The sequence below is a fragment of the Aquarana catesbeiana genome, linkage group LG01, assembly GCF_042186555.1.
Source record: "Aquarana catesbeiana isolate 2022-GZ linkage group LG01, ASM4218655v1, whole genome shotgun sequence".
In the NCBI taxonomy this organism is placed as follows: domain Eukaryota; kingdom Metazoa; phylum Chordata; class Amphibia; order Anura; family Ranidae; genus Aquarana; species Aquarana catesbeiana.
In genome coordinates this window covers 979,106,065-979,121,964 of record NC_133324.1, presented here as the reverse complement: position 1 = coordinate 979,121,964, position 15,900 = coordinate 979,106,065, and the positions used below count along the sequence as shown (strand labels likewise).

Here is a 15,900-nt window from a genome sequence, read left to right as displayed (position 1 = left end):
GTCACGTCACTTGTCAGCGGATGCAGGGTGTCACTTGTCACGTCACTTGTCAGCGGATGCAGGGTGTCACTTGTCACATTACTTGTCAGAGGATGCAGGGTGTCACTTGTCACGTCACTTGTCAGCGGATGCAGGGTGTCACTTGTCACATTACTTGTCAGAGGATGCAGGGTGTCACTTGTCAACGGATGCAGGGTGTCACTTGTCACGTCACTTGTCAGCGGATGTAGGGTGTCACTTGTCAGTGGATGCAGGGTGTCACTTGTCACGTTACTTGTCAGTGGATGCAGGGTGTCACTTGTCATGTCACTTGTCAGCGGATGCAGGGTGTCACTTGTCACATTACTTGTCAGAGGACGCAGTCCCGAGTGGAGCCGAGAGTAGCCGAGTGTTTGGATACAGCATCACACAACTACGCAATTGTCAGGTAAATCAATGCAATGCCGTATCACAAAAAAATGATTGAAGTGCAATATTTCTATTATTACATTGTTATATAAAATAAAATAGTTCAACTCACCATAAGCAGAATCAGTCGAAGCCTGAGCGTGTCACTTGCCAACGTCACCTGCCTTTAGATGCGGATTTTCACTTGCCACACATTGTGGATTGTTACTTGCCACGTCACTTGTCAGCGGATGCAGGGTGTCACTTGTCATGTCACTTGTCAGCGGATGCAGGGTGTCACTTGTCACGTTACTTGTCAGCGGATGCAGGGTGTCACTTGTCATGTCACTTGTCAGCAGGTGCAGGGTGTCACTTGTCATGTCACTTGTCAGCGGATGCAGGGTGTCACTTGTCAGCGGATGCAGGGTGTCACTTGTCACGTTACTTGTCAGTGGATGCAGGGTGTCACTTGTCATGTCACTTGTCAGCGGATGCAGGGTGTCACTTGTCAGTGGATGCAGGGTGTCACTTGTCAGCGGATGCAGGATGCAGGGTGTCACTTGTCACGTCACTTGTCAGCGGATGCAGGGTGTCACTTGTCAGCGGATGCAGGGTGTCACTTGTCACGTTACTTGTCAGTGGATGCAGGGTGTCACTTGTCATGTCACTTGTCAGCGGATGCAGGGTGTCACTTGTCAGTGGATGCAGGGTGTCACTTGTCACGTTACTTGTCAGTGGATGCAGGGTGTCACTTGTCACGTCACTTGTCAGCGGATGTAGGGTGTCAATTGTCAGCGGATGCAGGGTGTCACTTGTCACGTTACTTGTCAGTGGATGCAGGGTGTCACTTGTCACGTCACTTGTCAGCGGATGTAGGGTGTCAATTGTCAGCGGATGCAGGGTGTCACTTGTCACGTCACTTGTCATGTCACTTGTCAGCGGATGCAGGGTGTCACTTGTCATGTCACTTGTCAGCGGATGCAGGGTGTCACTTGTCACGTTACTTGTCAGCGGATGCAGGGTGTCACTTGTCATGTCACTTGTCAGCAGGTGCAGGGTGTCACTTGTCATGTCACTTGTCAGCGGATGCAGGGTGTCACTTGTCAGTGGATGCAGGGTGTCATTTGTCACGTCACTTGTCAGCGGATGTAGGGTGTCACTTGTCAGCGGATGCAGGGTGTCACTTGCCATGTCACTTGTCATGTCACTTGTCAGTGGATGCAGGGTGTCACTTGTCACGCTACTTGTCAGCAGATGCAGGGTGTCACTTGTCAGCGGATGCAGGGTGTCACTTGTCACATCACTTGTCAGCGGATGTAGGGTGTCACTTGTCAGCGGATGCAGGGTGTCACTTGTCATTTCACTTGTCACATTACTTGTCAAGGATGCAGGGTGTCACTTGTCACGTCACTTGTCAGTGGATGCAGGGTGTCACTTGTCACGTCACTTGTCATGTCACTTGTCAGTGGATGCAGGGTGTCACTTGTCACGTCACTTGTCAGTGGATGCAGGGTGTCACTTGTCACGTCACTTGTCATGTCACTTGTCAGTGGATGCAGGGTGTCACTTGTCACATCACTTGTCAGTGGATGCAGGGTGTCACTTGTCACGTCACTTGTCAGCGGATGCAGGGTGTCACTTGTCACGTCACTTGTCAGCGGATGCAGGGTGTCACTTGTCACATTACTTGTCAGAGGATGCAGGGTGTCACTTGTCACGTCACTTGTCAGCGGATGCAGGGTGTCACTTGTCAGTGGATGCAGGGTGTCACTTGTCACGTCACTTGTCAGCGGATGTAGGGTGTCACTTGTCAGCTGATGCAGGGTGTCACTTGTCACGTCACTTGTCAGTGGATGCAGGGTGTCACTTGTCACATCACTTGTCAGCGGATGTAGGGTGTCACTTGTCAGCGGATGCAGGGTGTCACTTGTCACGTCACTTGTCAGCGGATGTAGGGTGTCACTTGTCAGCGGATGCAGGGTGTCACTTGTCACATTACTTGTCAGAGGATGCAGGGTGTCACTTGTCAGCAGATGCAGGGTGTCACTTGTCAGCAGATGCAGGGTGTCACTTGTCAGCGGATGCAGGGTGTCACTTGTCATTTCACTTGTCACATCACTTGTCAAGGATGCAGGGTGTCACTTGTCACATCACTTGTCAGTGGATGCAGAGTGTCACTTGTCACGTCACTTGTCATGTCACTTGTCAGTGGATGCAGGGTGTCACTTGTCACATCACTTGTCAGTGGATGCAGGGTGTCACTTGTCACGTCACTTGTCAGCGGATGCAGGGTGTGACTTGTCACGTCACTTGTCAGCGGATGCAGGGTGTCACTTGTCACATTACTTGTCAGAGGATGCAGGGTGTCACTTGTCAGTGGATGCAGGGTGTCACTTGTCACGTCACTTGTCAGCGGATGCAGGGTGTCACTTGTCACATTACTTGTCAGAGGATGCAGGGTGTCACTTGTCAGCGGATGCAGGGTGTCACTTGTCACGTCACTTGTCAGCGGATGTAGGGTGTCACTTGTCAGTGGATGCAGGGTGTCACTTGTCACATTACTTGTCAGAGGATGCAGGGTGTCACTTGTCAGAGGATGCAGGGTGTCACTTGTCAGCGGATGTAGGGTGTCACTTGTCAGCGGATGCAGGGTGTCACTTGTCATTTCATTTGTCACATCACTTGTCAGCGGATGCAGGGTGTCACTTGTCATTTCACTTGTCACATCACTTGTCAGTGGATGCAGGGTGTCACTTGTCACGTCACTTGTCAGCGGATGCAGGGTGTCACTTGTCAGCGGATGCAGGGTGTCACTTGTCACGTCACTTGTCAGCAGATGTAGGGTGTCACTTGTCAGCGAATGCAGGGTGTCACTTGTCACGTCACTTGTCAGCGGAAGTAGGGTGTCACTTGTCGGCAAATGCATCTTCTTCATCTTCATCTTCTTCATCTCTTCATCTTCTTCATCTTCTCTTCTTCTTTTCTTCTCTTCTTCTCTTCTTCTCTTCTTCATTTTCTTCTTCGGGCCGCTCCGCACCATGCTGGCATGGAGGGAGGCTCCCGCTGTGTGACGGCGCTCCTCATCTGACAGTTCTTAAATAACGGGGGGCGGGGCCACCCGGTGACCCCGTCCCCCTCTGACGCATGGGACATGATGGGACTTCCCTGTGGCATTCCCCGTGACGTCACAGGGAAGTCCCGTCAAGTCACCGTGCGTCAGAGGGGGGCGGGGTCACCGGGTGGCCTCGCCCCCCGTTATTTAAGAACTGTCAGATGAGGAGCGCCGTCACACAGCGGGAGCCTCCCTCCATGCCAGCATGGTGCGGAGCGGCCCGGAGAAGAAAATGAAGTAGAGAAGAAGAGAAGAAGAGAAGAAAAGAAGAAGAGAAGAAGATGAAGAAGATGAAGAGAAGAGCGGGAGCCTCCCCCCATGCCATGGGTGCGGAGCGGCCCGAGGAGAAGAAGATAGAAGACGCCGCGGAGGAGATGCTGGACGAGAACGCCGGAGGAAGAACCAGAAGAGCCAGAAGAACCTAAAGAACCAGAAGATGAAGGAAGATAGAAGAAAGAAGAAGTATTTAAATAAAGGAATTGTCAAAAACTGTCTCTTGTAATTTTTAACATTTTTGACAGTTTTTTAGTGAAATGGTACCATTTCACACGGGGGGGGCCGGGATCTGGGGGTCCCCTTGTTAAAGGGGGCTTCCAGATTCTGATAAGCGCCCCCGCCCGCAGACCCCCACAACCACCGGCCAGGGTTGTGGGGATGAGGCCCTTGTCCTCATCAACATGGGGACAAGGTGTTTTGGGGGGCTACCCCAAAGCACCCTCCCAATGTTGAGGGCATGTGGCCTGGTACGGTTCAGGAGGGGGGGGCGCACTCTCATCCCCTCCTCTTTTCCTGCGGCCTGCCAGGTTGCGTGCTCGGATAAGGGTCTGGTATGGATTTTTGGGGGGACCCCACGCCGTTTTTTTTTTTTTTTTTGGCGCGGGGTTCCCCTTAAAATCAGGTCTGGTATGGAATTTAGGGGGAACCCCACGTCATTTTTTTTTTTTAATTTTGGCCGGGGTTCCCCTTAATATCCATATCAGACCTGAAGGGCCTGGTATGGAATTTAGGGGGACTCCCACGTCATTTTTTTTTTTAAATTTTGGTTCGGGGTTCCCCTTTGGGGAATTCCCATGCCGTTTTTATCAATGAACTTCTATGTATATTGTCGGCAATGCAATAGCCGCGGGTAGTTTTAAATGAGTTTTTTCCTTCAAAATGTCATTTTGCTGTCAGACTGTTCTAAACACAGGAAACATGCGCCCCTTTACAGGCATACTATAGACACCCCCCAGGTACGAAATTTAAAGGGATATTACACTTTTATTGTTTGACTTTAAGCATTATTAAAATCACTGCTCCTGAAAAAACGGCCGTTTTTAAAACTTTTTTTTGCATTGATCCATGTCCCCTGGGGCAGGACCCAGGTCCCCAAACACTTTTATGACAATAACTTGCATATTAGCCTTTAAAATTAGCACTTTTGATTTCTCCCATAGACTTTTAAAGGGTGTTCCGCGGCATTCGAATTTGCCGCGAACACCCCAAATTGTTCGCTGTTCGGCGAACTTGCGAACAGCCAATGTTCGAGTCGAACATGAGTTCGACTCGAACTCGAAGCTCATCCCTATCAAGAATCCCAGGAAACAGGAAACATGGGAACATTGGTAACAGCTGAAGATCAAACAGCACTTCAGCCAAGGACTGACTTCCTTATAAAGGCCTATAATGTGCTGGCGGAGATGCTGGGTCCTAGAGCCCTTCTCCTGCCCTGACAGATGCTGGGTCCTAGAGTCTTCCTGCTATTGGTGCCCTGAAAGCAGGCTTTCAGCTGCTGCAGGGAGAGCCATACAGAGGGATTGATTCCAGTAATTGCCCCCCACCACACCTATCATCCCCTCCTGTCAATGAATCCTTTACCCCTGCTGCCCAGGCCCCTCCTGCTAAACCGTTGGGGCCCAGGCCCTGTACAAGAGGCCTGGATGTCCCCCCACGTATTAGCAGCCCTGGTTATATGTCATTGAAAGCTAATCACAAAGAAATGGAAGAGAGTCTGTCTTATTAAAAAAATGCAATTTTATAAACCCCAATTACCCTAAAAACAATAAAAATATTTCCATCACAAAAAGATCAGAATATCAATTATAAAGAGTTTGTAGAAATGAAGGATCAAGGGATCCAATGGACAGCATCTTTGTAAGCAGCAGCTTACAGGAACCTAAATTTTTTTACCACTGTAGCCCCGTCTTCTCACCTTACATAAAAATACCGGCATACATGTACTGTATATAATTAGGAATGAGCCAAACATACCTGGGCTCAGTCGAACATATCAAGCGTTAGGATACTGAAATCTGAAAATCAATTAAGCCAATATAATACAAGATAAAACCAACCAGTCCAGCGCACAACAAGTTCCAGCCCCCAATGGCCGAGATGTCCAGGGAATGCAGATGAAAACCAATGGGTGTGCAACAGGGATTCTGCAGCCCGCAACAAGAGATCTAGGAAGATCCAATAAGCTCAAACAACAAAAAGGAACAGCAGTGCGGGATCATCGTTAGTAAGTTAAAAGTAATTTATTGTACAATCAAAATAGCCACTTACATGTAAGGTTCTTGACAATCAGCATGGGATTAGGTGGAAGCATCATAGAATAGCTTACAGATGTCAGCAGCTATGGGATCCGAGCTGACATGAAGGAAGCCTGATTTGACAGCTGTCAAAAAGCCGCCAGTGCCTGGCATTCTCCCCTACAATTTTCCAGCCTCATGGCAACTACTCTGGGTTGTAGGAGGGATGGGGGGGATGCAGGGGGTTGGCAACGCATTTCAAAGGTACACACCTTTGTAATAACCTGCGCCTGTGATGGACAAGCAGGCTTAAAAAGGTTTGGGTTGGCCGAGTGTTAATTGGTGCTGTGCATGGTTAACACTATCCACATGACAGCAGTCAGTGCTCCAACTTCATGTGTACATCAAGGTTGGAAGCACAGAGAGCTGCCAAGAAGATCAACCCTTCTAGTTTCCTTGTTGGAGCACACGCTTCATTGAATCATGGACAGGACATGAGAAGGAGGCGGCACAGCAGTCTTCAAGGGTTGGATTTCAGTCCTCAGAAACCCAAGGAGTTGTATGTGGCTGGGAGGAGGTAGTTGTGGATAATATGATCCTTTGTGACCCAGAATCGAATGCCTCTGCAAACTTATGCTGCATGGCCTCCCCGATTCTGCGAAGCCCGCAAAAGAACCCTAGGGTTCGTGGTATCAAGGAGAGGGATGAATGAATGACTTGTATAGCGCTGCAAATGCGAACTGAATCGCCTCAAGGTGCTTGGGATCATTACTGGCTGGCAAGCCTTCTTGATCCACGTTACAAGGGTAAAGTTACAGAACTCATCCTGCCTTCGCAGAGGGGGCAGAGGATGAAACATCTTCAGGTTTGTGTAACGCCTTTCCAGAACCTGGGAGGTTACCATTTCCTGGTGCTGGATAACATGTTTCTAAAGCTTCATTCGGTCATTCGGTCAGAGGAAGAGAGGTGAAGAAGGTGGCCGGCTGACCAATTCCTTTAAACTATTTTTCAGTCCTCAGCGCCAAGGCCTGATAGGTTCAAGCAACCATCACCAGTGTCTGCATTATATGGTGCAGGAATATCTAGGGGCAAGAGCAGACTTGGAGACCTTTCAAACAGACCATCCACTGGGTTGCTGGGTCTTGAGGATGGACCACTGGCCAGAACTTGCTCAATATGCAGTCAAGCTACTTACCTGTCCTGCATCCATCGTGCTTTCTGAACGTACATTCAGTGCTGCTGGAGGGTTTGTAATGGATCAAAGAGTGCGCCAATCCACAGAGTCCGTTGATAGGCTCACATTTAAAAAAATTAATCAGTCCTGGATCAGCAGCTATCAAGAACCTGATGCTGATGTAACTGATTGAATTTGCTATGGAGGTGGGATCCCTTGGAGACTGCCTATGCTGCCTATTCTATTCCTCCTCAGTCATGATGATGCTAGCTTCCAAATATATTTTTGGTTTAGGGCCACACCACCACCACCCAAGGCCCAATTTGTCTGGCCCTGTTTAACAGGGGTATGTAATTACATTTTTTTTTTTTTCTTTCAATAGATTTTTATTAAATGTTTCAAAGACAGCATTTCAACATAGGTACAGAAAAACATGTGGAGACATAAAAGAATGATAATAAAAAATAACAGCTGCCAAATATTATGTATTATATTTATCCCACATGTTCCTGGAAGAGTGTCTATCTCAACCTCCTAAAAGGGAGGAGGAGATGACAACCTCCCCCCCAGCACCCCTCCAGGGCTCTAGATGTGCCGGTAGGGGGGGTCAGCCCCCCTTAAAGATGGAAGGTTAAGAGATAGGAGCGATACAGGTTTTAATAAAAGACAGTTTCAAAATAGAACAGTATTGATTGCAGAGTGTATGTGGGGTGGCCGTCCTAGAGTCAGATCAGGAGACCTAACCAGCTGAAAATAATTTGTATTAATTGTGACGTAAACCACAGGCGTGATGAAGACTGTGTCCATATTAAAAGGACGCAGGTACACTCCGTGTGATGGCAAAGCCATTGCGCCTCCGCTGCCTGTCACATAGCAGAGGGGTCGTTTAAGTAGGTGCCCATTGGCTAGAAGATGATAATCCTAAAGTCAGGGCACCGATCAAACCATGGTTCCAGAGGACATCTTGTCATGGTGCCTCTCTGACCCATGACAGACGAGGGGCGCAATCGTGTTCTTAAAAGGAATCCTGTGTTTCGGCCGTGTAAGGCAACTTAACAAAAGCCAATCGATCAGTAAGCAAAGGTCATAAGAAAGACCTAAGAAGGTGCGGAAATGAGGAGAAGAAAAGAAGGAAAAAGAGATAAGAGAAGAAATGACAAAAAGAGGTGATAGTATAATCTTCAGTGACGGTGTGAAGCCGTCTCCCCTACATGGATCCAGGAGAGGGAGAGGTAGCAGGTGGCAAGGATATGAATCTAGTCCAAGGCTCCCAGATAGCATCATGTTTGGCAACAGTATCCAAAAGGATGCTTGTTGTCTTTTCCTGAGTCATTATCCATGAAATTTTCCTTTTAACCAAGGTGAAAGATACTGAAGGGCGTTTCCAGGCTCGGGCAATCGTTAATTTGGTTCCAAGAAGGATAAACATAATGAGGCGTTGGGCCAATTTTGGTGTCCCCGGGCAAGGGAAGTTAGGAGAGCTAATTGAGGAGTCTGAGGGATTGGTCTCTCTGTAAGTTTCCTAATGATGTGGAATACTCTATTCCAGAGTCCTCTGTTCTTGGGGCAGTCCCACCAGGTGTGTAGTATCGACCCAATGTGACTACAATTTCGGAAGCACAGGGGAGATGCATTCGGATAGATTTTAGCGATTCTTAGTGGGACAAGGTACAACCGCATCAAGACTTTTAGGTTAGCCTCGATAAGTGTCGTATTCATTAAGCCTTTAGAGGCCGAGGTGGAAGCTTTGTGCCACTCCCCTAGACTCCAGTTTTGTCCCAGGTCTTTCTCCCACTCCCCCATATAGAGAGACTTAGATTCCGCCGTGGCAAGCGATCGGTATATTACTGTTATCCCTCCCCGCTGCTCCATTGCCTGACCAGACCACATTTCATATGCTATAACCGTCAGAGGGGTGGGTGTAGAGGACCCTAGATAGTGGAGAAAGTGAGAGATTTAGTGGAATCTGAATCTTTCCGTCCTGGGCATGTCAAGCCTGCTAGAACAGTGGGCGTAGGTCAGGGGCCCCACAGCACTGTCCTATCCTATAGAACCCCTTGTCCAGCCACCACTGAAATGCCCTGATGTCCATACCGGGGGAAAAAGGGGGTTTCGAAAAATGTGTGAGAGTGGGTGCCAATGAGAAATTAGAAGTGGGTTCTTTTTGAGGGATTCCCATAGGGCCAAAGAGTGGGACAGTGTAGGAGCCATGATGGCAGGTCTGGCTTTGACAGGGCACTAGAGGAGAAAATCAAGGGTGTATTGGGGAATTGCCTGCCGCTCCATATGTACCCAGTCCGAGTGTGCTATTTTAGAGTAGATGACGGAGATTTGAGATAACTGAGCAGCTTGATGGTACCAAACAAGGTTTGGCAATACAATTCCTCCCTGAGCCCTGGTTTGAAAAAGGGTCTTCTTGGCAACCCTATGCCCCTTAGTGCTCCACACAAAGCGGATTATCTTGGATTGAAATCGCCTGAGTTGATCCCTAGGGATCGGGATGGGTAGTGACCTGAACAAGTATAGAATGCGTGGTAATAGGGTCATTTTGTAGTTACAATTTTTAATATAATATTTCACAGCAGGGACTGTTACTGCACCCACCAAAAGTAACTGTGAGGGCTTACAGTGTTCTGGTACCACCAACACCTAAGGCCCAATTTTCTGCAGAGTATATAGGGCAGGCCGTATAGTATATATACTTGTGTTCAGAGTAAATAGTACCTGGGGGCCCCCCACGCAATAGTTTTTTTTTTAATTTGGGTGTGGGGTTCCCCTTAATATCCATACCAGACCCAAATAGCCTGGTAGTGGACTGGGGGGGAAACCCATGCCGTTTTTCTCAATGATTTTTATCTATGTTGCAGAGACCCGACAATACATTACAGCCGTGAATTAGTTTTAAATGACTTTTTTTTCCGTTAGAAATGTTATTTTGCTGTGGTATTGTTCTAAACACGGGAAAAATGCGCCACTTTACAGGCATACTATAGTCACCCCCAAGTATGATATTTAAAGGAATATTTCACTTTTATTATTTCACTTTAAGCATTATTAAAATCACTGCTCCTGAAAAAATGGCAATTTTTAAAACTTTTTTTTGCATTGATCCATGTCCCCTGGGGCAGGACCCAGATCGCCAAACACTTTTTATGACAATAACTTGCATGTAAGCCTTTAAAATTAGCACTTTTTTTCACGTTCATGTCCCATAGACTTTAACGGTGTTCGCATTAATTTTTTGTCTGTTCACATGTTCTGCTGTGAACCGTACCGGGGGGTGTTCGGCTCATCCCTACTGGTGAGGCTGCATAGATGGGCACTAGTCAGGCTGCATAGCTGGACACTGGTCAGGCTGCATAGATGGGCACTTGTGAAGCTGCATTGCTGGGCACTGGTCAGGCTGCATTGATGGGCACTGGTCAGGCTGCATAGATGGGCACTTGTGAAGCTGCATTAATGGGCACTGGTCAGGCTGCATTGATGGGCACTTGTGAAGCTGCATTGCTGGGCATTGGTCAGGCTGCATTGACGGGCACTGGTCAGGCTGCATAGATGGGCACTTGTGAAGCTACATTGATGAGCACTGGTCAGGCTGCATTGATGGGCACTGGCAGGCTGTATTGATGGGCACTAGGGATGAGCCGAACACCCCCCTGTTCGGTTCGCACTAGAACATGCGAACAGGAAAAAAGTTTGTTCGAACACGCAAACACCGTTAAAGTCTATGGGACGCGAACATGAATAATCAAAAGTGCTAATTTTAAAGGCTTATATGCAAGTTATTGTCATAAAAAGTGTTTGGGGACCCGGGTCCTGCCCAGGGGACATGGATCACTTGCAAAAAAACCTTTTAAAAACGGCCGTTTTTTCAGGAGCAATGATTTTAATAATGCTTAAAGTCAAACAATAAAAGTGTAATATCCCTTTAAATTTCGTAGCTGGGGGGTGTCTATAATATGCCTGTAAAGGGGCGCATGTTTCCTGTGTTTAGAACAGTCTGACAGCAAAATGACATTTCAAAGGAAAAAAGCTATTTAAAACTACTCGCGGCTATTGCATTGCCGGTCCGACAATACACATAGAAGTTAATTGATAAAAACGGCATGGGAATTCCCCACAGGGGAACCTCGAACCAAAATTTAAAAAAAAAATGACGTGGGGGTCCCCTAAATTCCATACCAGGTCCTTCAGGTCTGGTATGGATATTAAGGGGAACCCTGGCCAAAATTTTAAAAAAAAATGACGTGGGGGTCCCCCTAAATTCCATGAACCGTACCAGGCCACATGCCCTCAACATTGGGAGGGCGCTTTGGGGTAGCCCCCAAAACACCTTGTCCCCATGTTGATGAGGACAAGGGCCTCATCCCCACAACCCTGGCCGGTGGTTGTGGGGGTCTGCGGGCGGGGGGCTTATCGGAATCTGGAAGCCCCCTTTAACAAAGGGACCCCCAGATCCCGGCCCCCCCTGTGTGAAATGGTAGGGGGGTACAAAAATACCCCTACCATTTCACTAAAAAACTGTCAAAAATGTTTAAAATGACAAGAGACAGTTTTTGACAAGTCCTTTATTTAAATGCTTCTTCTTTCTTCTATCTTCCTTCATCTTCTTCTTCTGGTTCTTCTGGCTCTTCTAGTTCTTCCTCCAGTGTTCTCGTCCAGCATTTCCTCTGCGGCGTCTTCTATCCTCTTCTCCTCGGGCCACTCCGCACCCATGGCATGGGGGGAGGCTCTCGCTCTTCTCTTCATCTTCTTCATCTTCTTCTTCATCTTCTTCTTTTCTTCTCTTCTTCTCTTCTTCTCTTCTTCATTTTCTTCTCTGGGCCGCTCCGCATCCATGCTGGCATGGAGGGAGGCTCCTGCTGTATGACAGCGTCTCCTCGTCTGACGGTTCTTAAATAACGGGGGGTGGGGCCACCCGGTGACCCCGCCCCCTCTGACACACGGTGACTTGACGGGACTTCCCTGTGACGCCACGGGGAATGCCACAGGGAAGTCCCCCATGTCCCGTGCGTCAGAGGGGGCGGGGTCACCGGGGGCCCCACCCCCATTATTTAAGAACCGTCAGAAGAGGAGACGCATCACACAGCGGGAGCCTCCCTCCATGCCAGCATGGATGCAGAGCGGCCCGGAGAAGAAGATGAAGAAGAGAAGAAGAGAAGAAGATGAAGAAGAGAAGAAGATGAAGAAGAGAAGAAGATGAAGAGAAGAGCGGGAGCCCCTTCCCATGCCATGGGTGTGGAGCGGCCCGAGGAGAAGAAGATAGAAGACGCCGCGGAGGAGATGCTGGACGAGAACGCCGGAGGAAGAACCAGAAGAAGAAGATGAAGGAAGATAGAAGAAAGAAGAAGCATTTAAATAAAGGAATTGTCAAAAACTGTCTCTTGTCATTTTAAACATTTTTGACAGTATTTTAGTGAAATGGTAGGGGTATTTTTGTACCCCCTTACCATTTCACACAGGGGGAGGCCGGGATCTGGGGGTCCCCTTGTTAAAGGGGGCTTCCAGATTCCCATAAGCCCCCCGCCCGCAGACCCTTACAACCACCGGCCAGGGTTGTGGGGATGAGGCCCTTGTCCTCTCACGATACATGGCCCCATCAACATGGGGACAAGGTGCTTTAGGGGGCTACCCCAAAGCACCCTCCCAATGTTGAGGGCATGTGGCCTGGTACGGTTCAGGAGGGGGGATGCTCTCTCCTCCCCCCCTCTTTTCCTGCGGCCTGCCAGGTTGTGTGCTCGGATAAGGGTCTGGTATGGACTTTTGGGGGGACCCCACGCCGTTTTTTGTTTTTTTTTGGCGCGGGGTTCCCCTTAAAATCCATACCAGACATGAAGGGTCTTGTATGGAATTTAGGGGGACCCCCACGTCATTTTTTTTTTTTAATTTTGGTTCGGGGTTCCCCTGTGGGGAATTCCCATGCCGTTTTTATCAATGAACTTCTATGTGTATTTTCGGACCGGCAATGCAATAGCCGCAAGTAGTTTTAAATGGCTTTTTTCCTTTGAAATGTCATTTTGCTGTCAGACTGTTCTAAACACGGGAAACATGCGCCCCTTTACAGGCATATTATAGACACCCCCCAGCTACGAAATTTAAAGGGATATTACACTTTTATTGTTTGACTTTAAGCATTATTAAAATCACTGCTCCTGAAAAAACGGCCGTTTTTAAAACTTTTTTTGCATTGATCCATGTCCCCTGGGGCAGGACCCAGGTCCCCAAACACTTTTTATGACAATAACTTGCATATTAGCCTTTAAAATTAGCACTTTTGATTTCTCACATAGACTTTTAAAGGGTGTTCCGCGGCATTCGAATTTGCCGCGAACACCCCAAATTGTTCGCTGTTCTGCGAACTTGCGAACAGCCAATGTTTGAGTCGAACATGAGTTTGACTCGAACTCGAAGCTCATCCCTAATGGGCACTGGTCAGGCTGCTCAGATGTGCACTGGTCAGGCTGCATTGATGGGCACAGATGAGCCCTGCATTCTTTATGTAACTCACGGCTGAGCCCTTCAGTTCTTATGTAGCATGCTCCTGAGCCCTGCATTCTTTATGTGTCGCGCTCCTGAACTCTCCTGAACTCTGAACTCTATTTTTTTTCTATCTTATCTTCAAACCATTTGGTAGTCATCTCAAAAAATTCTAAGTATCTATTTTTTTAATCTCATGGACCAAATGTGAGAAATAACGTGTATATCATACGATCATTCCATAAATACATACCACATACACTGCATATATCATTTGAGGAAAATATGCTTATAAAATATTTTTATTTTTTATTGGCAAATGGTAAACTATGTTGCCGGATTTCATTTTAAAAATCTGGTCACCTTATGCAAAGAGCCTATAAGTTCCACAATATGGCTTACTTCCTGTACTTCAAATCCCATGATCCTCAGTGTTCTGCATAGGAATCTATAGGCTTTTCTGGCTATAGTTCTCCCTCTGCTCACTGGAGGGGATAGAGCAACACAACATTCAGCACAAAAAAAAGTGAAAGTAAACTGATAGTAAAGAGGGAAATGTCTCCTTCTGCATGTTTCTGTAGTCCACCACCTGACTACAATCACCATTAAATGGGAGGTCAATGATCCACAACTTAAGGAACCCCTATAAAGCTCCAGAGGATTCCACAGGACCCGGGTTTGGAAAAGCTGCTCTAATGGGAACGTTCAAGATAGAGAGATTTTTATTCACTCACTATCTGGAGTTTTAATGACTTCCTGCTCTATCCAGAAGGAAAAAGTCTTAGCTCTAGAGAAACTTTAAAGCCTTTGTTACCCCAACACTTCATATTTCTGATATGTGACTGTTGTACCATGTACTTGTATGAGAACGTCTCCTTTTCTCTTTGTATTGCTTCCTTTGTGTGAAATCCCCGGTGTTCCTGTCAGTCCCTTCTCCTTTCCTGTTAACCACTTCAGCCCCAGAAGAATTTGCCCCCTTAATGACCAGGCCATTTTTTGCGATACGGCACTGCGTCGTTTTAACTGACAATGGCGCGGTTGTGCGCGTTGTACCCAAACAAAATTGACGTCCTTTTTTCCCCACAAATAGAGCTTTCTTTTGGTGGTATTTGATCACCTCTGCGCCCCCCCCTGCATCCCCCGAAAAAAAATTGCAATAAGCGTATATTGATTGGTTTGTGCAAAAGTTATAGCGTCTACAAAATACGGGATAGATTTATGGCATTTTTAGTATAATTTTTTTTTTACTAGTAATGGCGGCGATCTGCAAATTTTTAGCGGGGCTGTGACATTTCAAACAGATCAGACACTTTTGACACATTTTTGGGACCAGCGACATTTATACAGCGATCAGAGCTAAAAATAGTCACTGATTACTGTGTAAATGTAACTGGCAGGGAAGGGGTTAACACTAGGAGGCGATCAAGTGGTTAACCGTGTTCCATAGGGAGTGATTCTAACTGTGGGGGGATGGGACTGTCTAGGAGGAGCCAGATTGCTGTTCCTAACTAGTAGGAACAGACAATCTGTCTCTCCTCTCCTGAGGGAATGGGGATGTGTACGTGTGTGTTTACACACATACACACACACACACATGCCCATTCTGTCTCTCTGTGGAGCGATCACGCATTGGGTCCCCTGCCATGCAGCGGAGCGCGCCTGCTATAGCTGTTTAAAGGGCCGACGTACAGCTACGGCAATTTGCTCAAGAGAGCCAACCTGTCACAGTAGAATGACGACTGCTGGTCGGCTAATGTTTAATAACTGACCACACTAAGCAGGAGAGCACAGCATGGTCAGTTCTCTAGCTATGTTGGGAACTCAGCGTGCTCTCCTCCAATGATCAGATTTGTCCTGACACGGCCCCCACTGCACAGTCATTCACTGGAAAGACCAATGCACTGTTGTTTCTCATCCCTCAGCTCTTATGCAGCTGAGAACAGAGGGAATGTGACCACTTACAAAAAAAAGGGAAAAAAGTTTTTTTTTATATCTATACACAAATGTTTTGCCTTACATTTTTATTTTAAATTGAATGGGTTGTTTTACAAGGTGACCGTTTACAATCACTTTAATTGTATTCTGTTTATAATTTTTTTATGTTTTTTTTTCCACTTTACAGATCAGAAGGGGAAATCAAATCTGTCAATGCAAGGAAGATAAAAGTAAAGGACACGCTTTCATCCTTAGGCATGACTGTTGGAGAGGTAAAGATTTTCTAGTATTTGTCTTGATGCTGA

The 15,900-nt window shown here is 47.3% G+C and overlaps 1 protein-coding gene across 1 annotated transcript in view; it reads left to right on the top strand.

Moving 5' to 3' along the window:
- Nucleotides 1–15,900, top strand: part of LOC141123548 (cytosolic phospholipase A2 gamma-like) — a 201,096-nt gene that overhangs the window by 21,747 nt on the left and 163,449 nt on the right. The window contains exon 3 of the mRNA XM_073612062.1: nucleotides 15,783–15,867. Coding sequence (XP_073468163.1) covers nucleotides 15,783–15,867 — 85 coding nt within the window. The remainder of the gene's footprint in view (nucleotides 1–15,782; nucleotides 15,868–15,900) is intronic.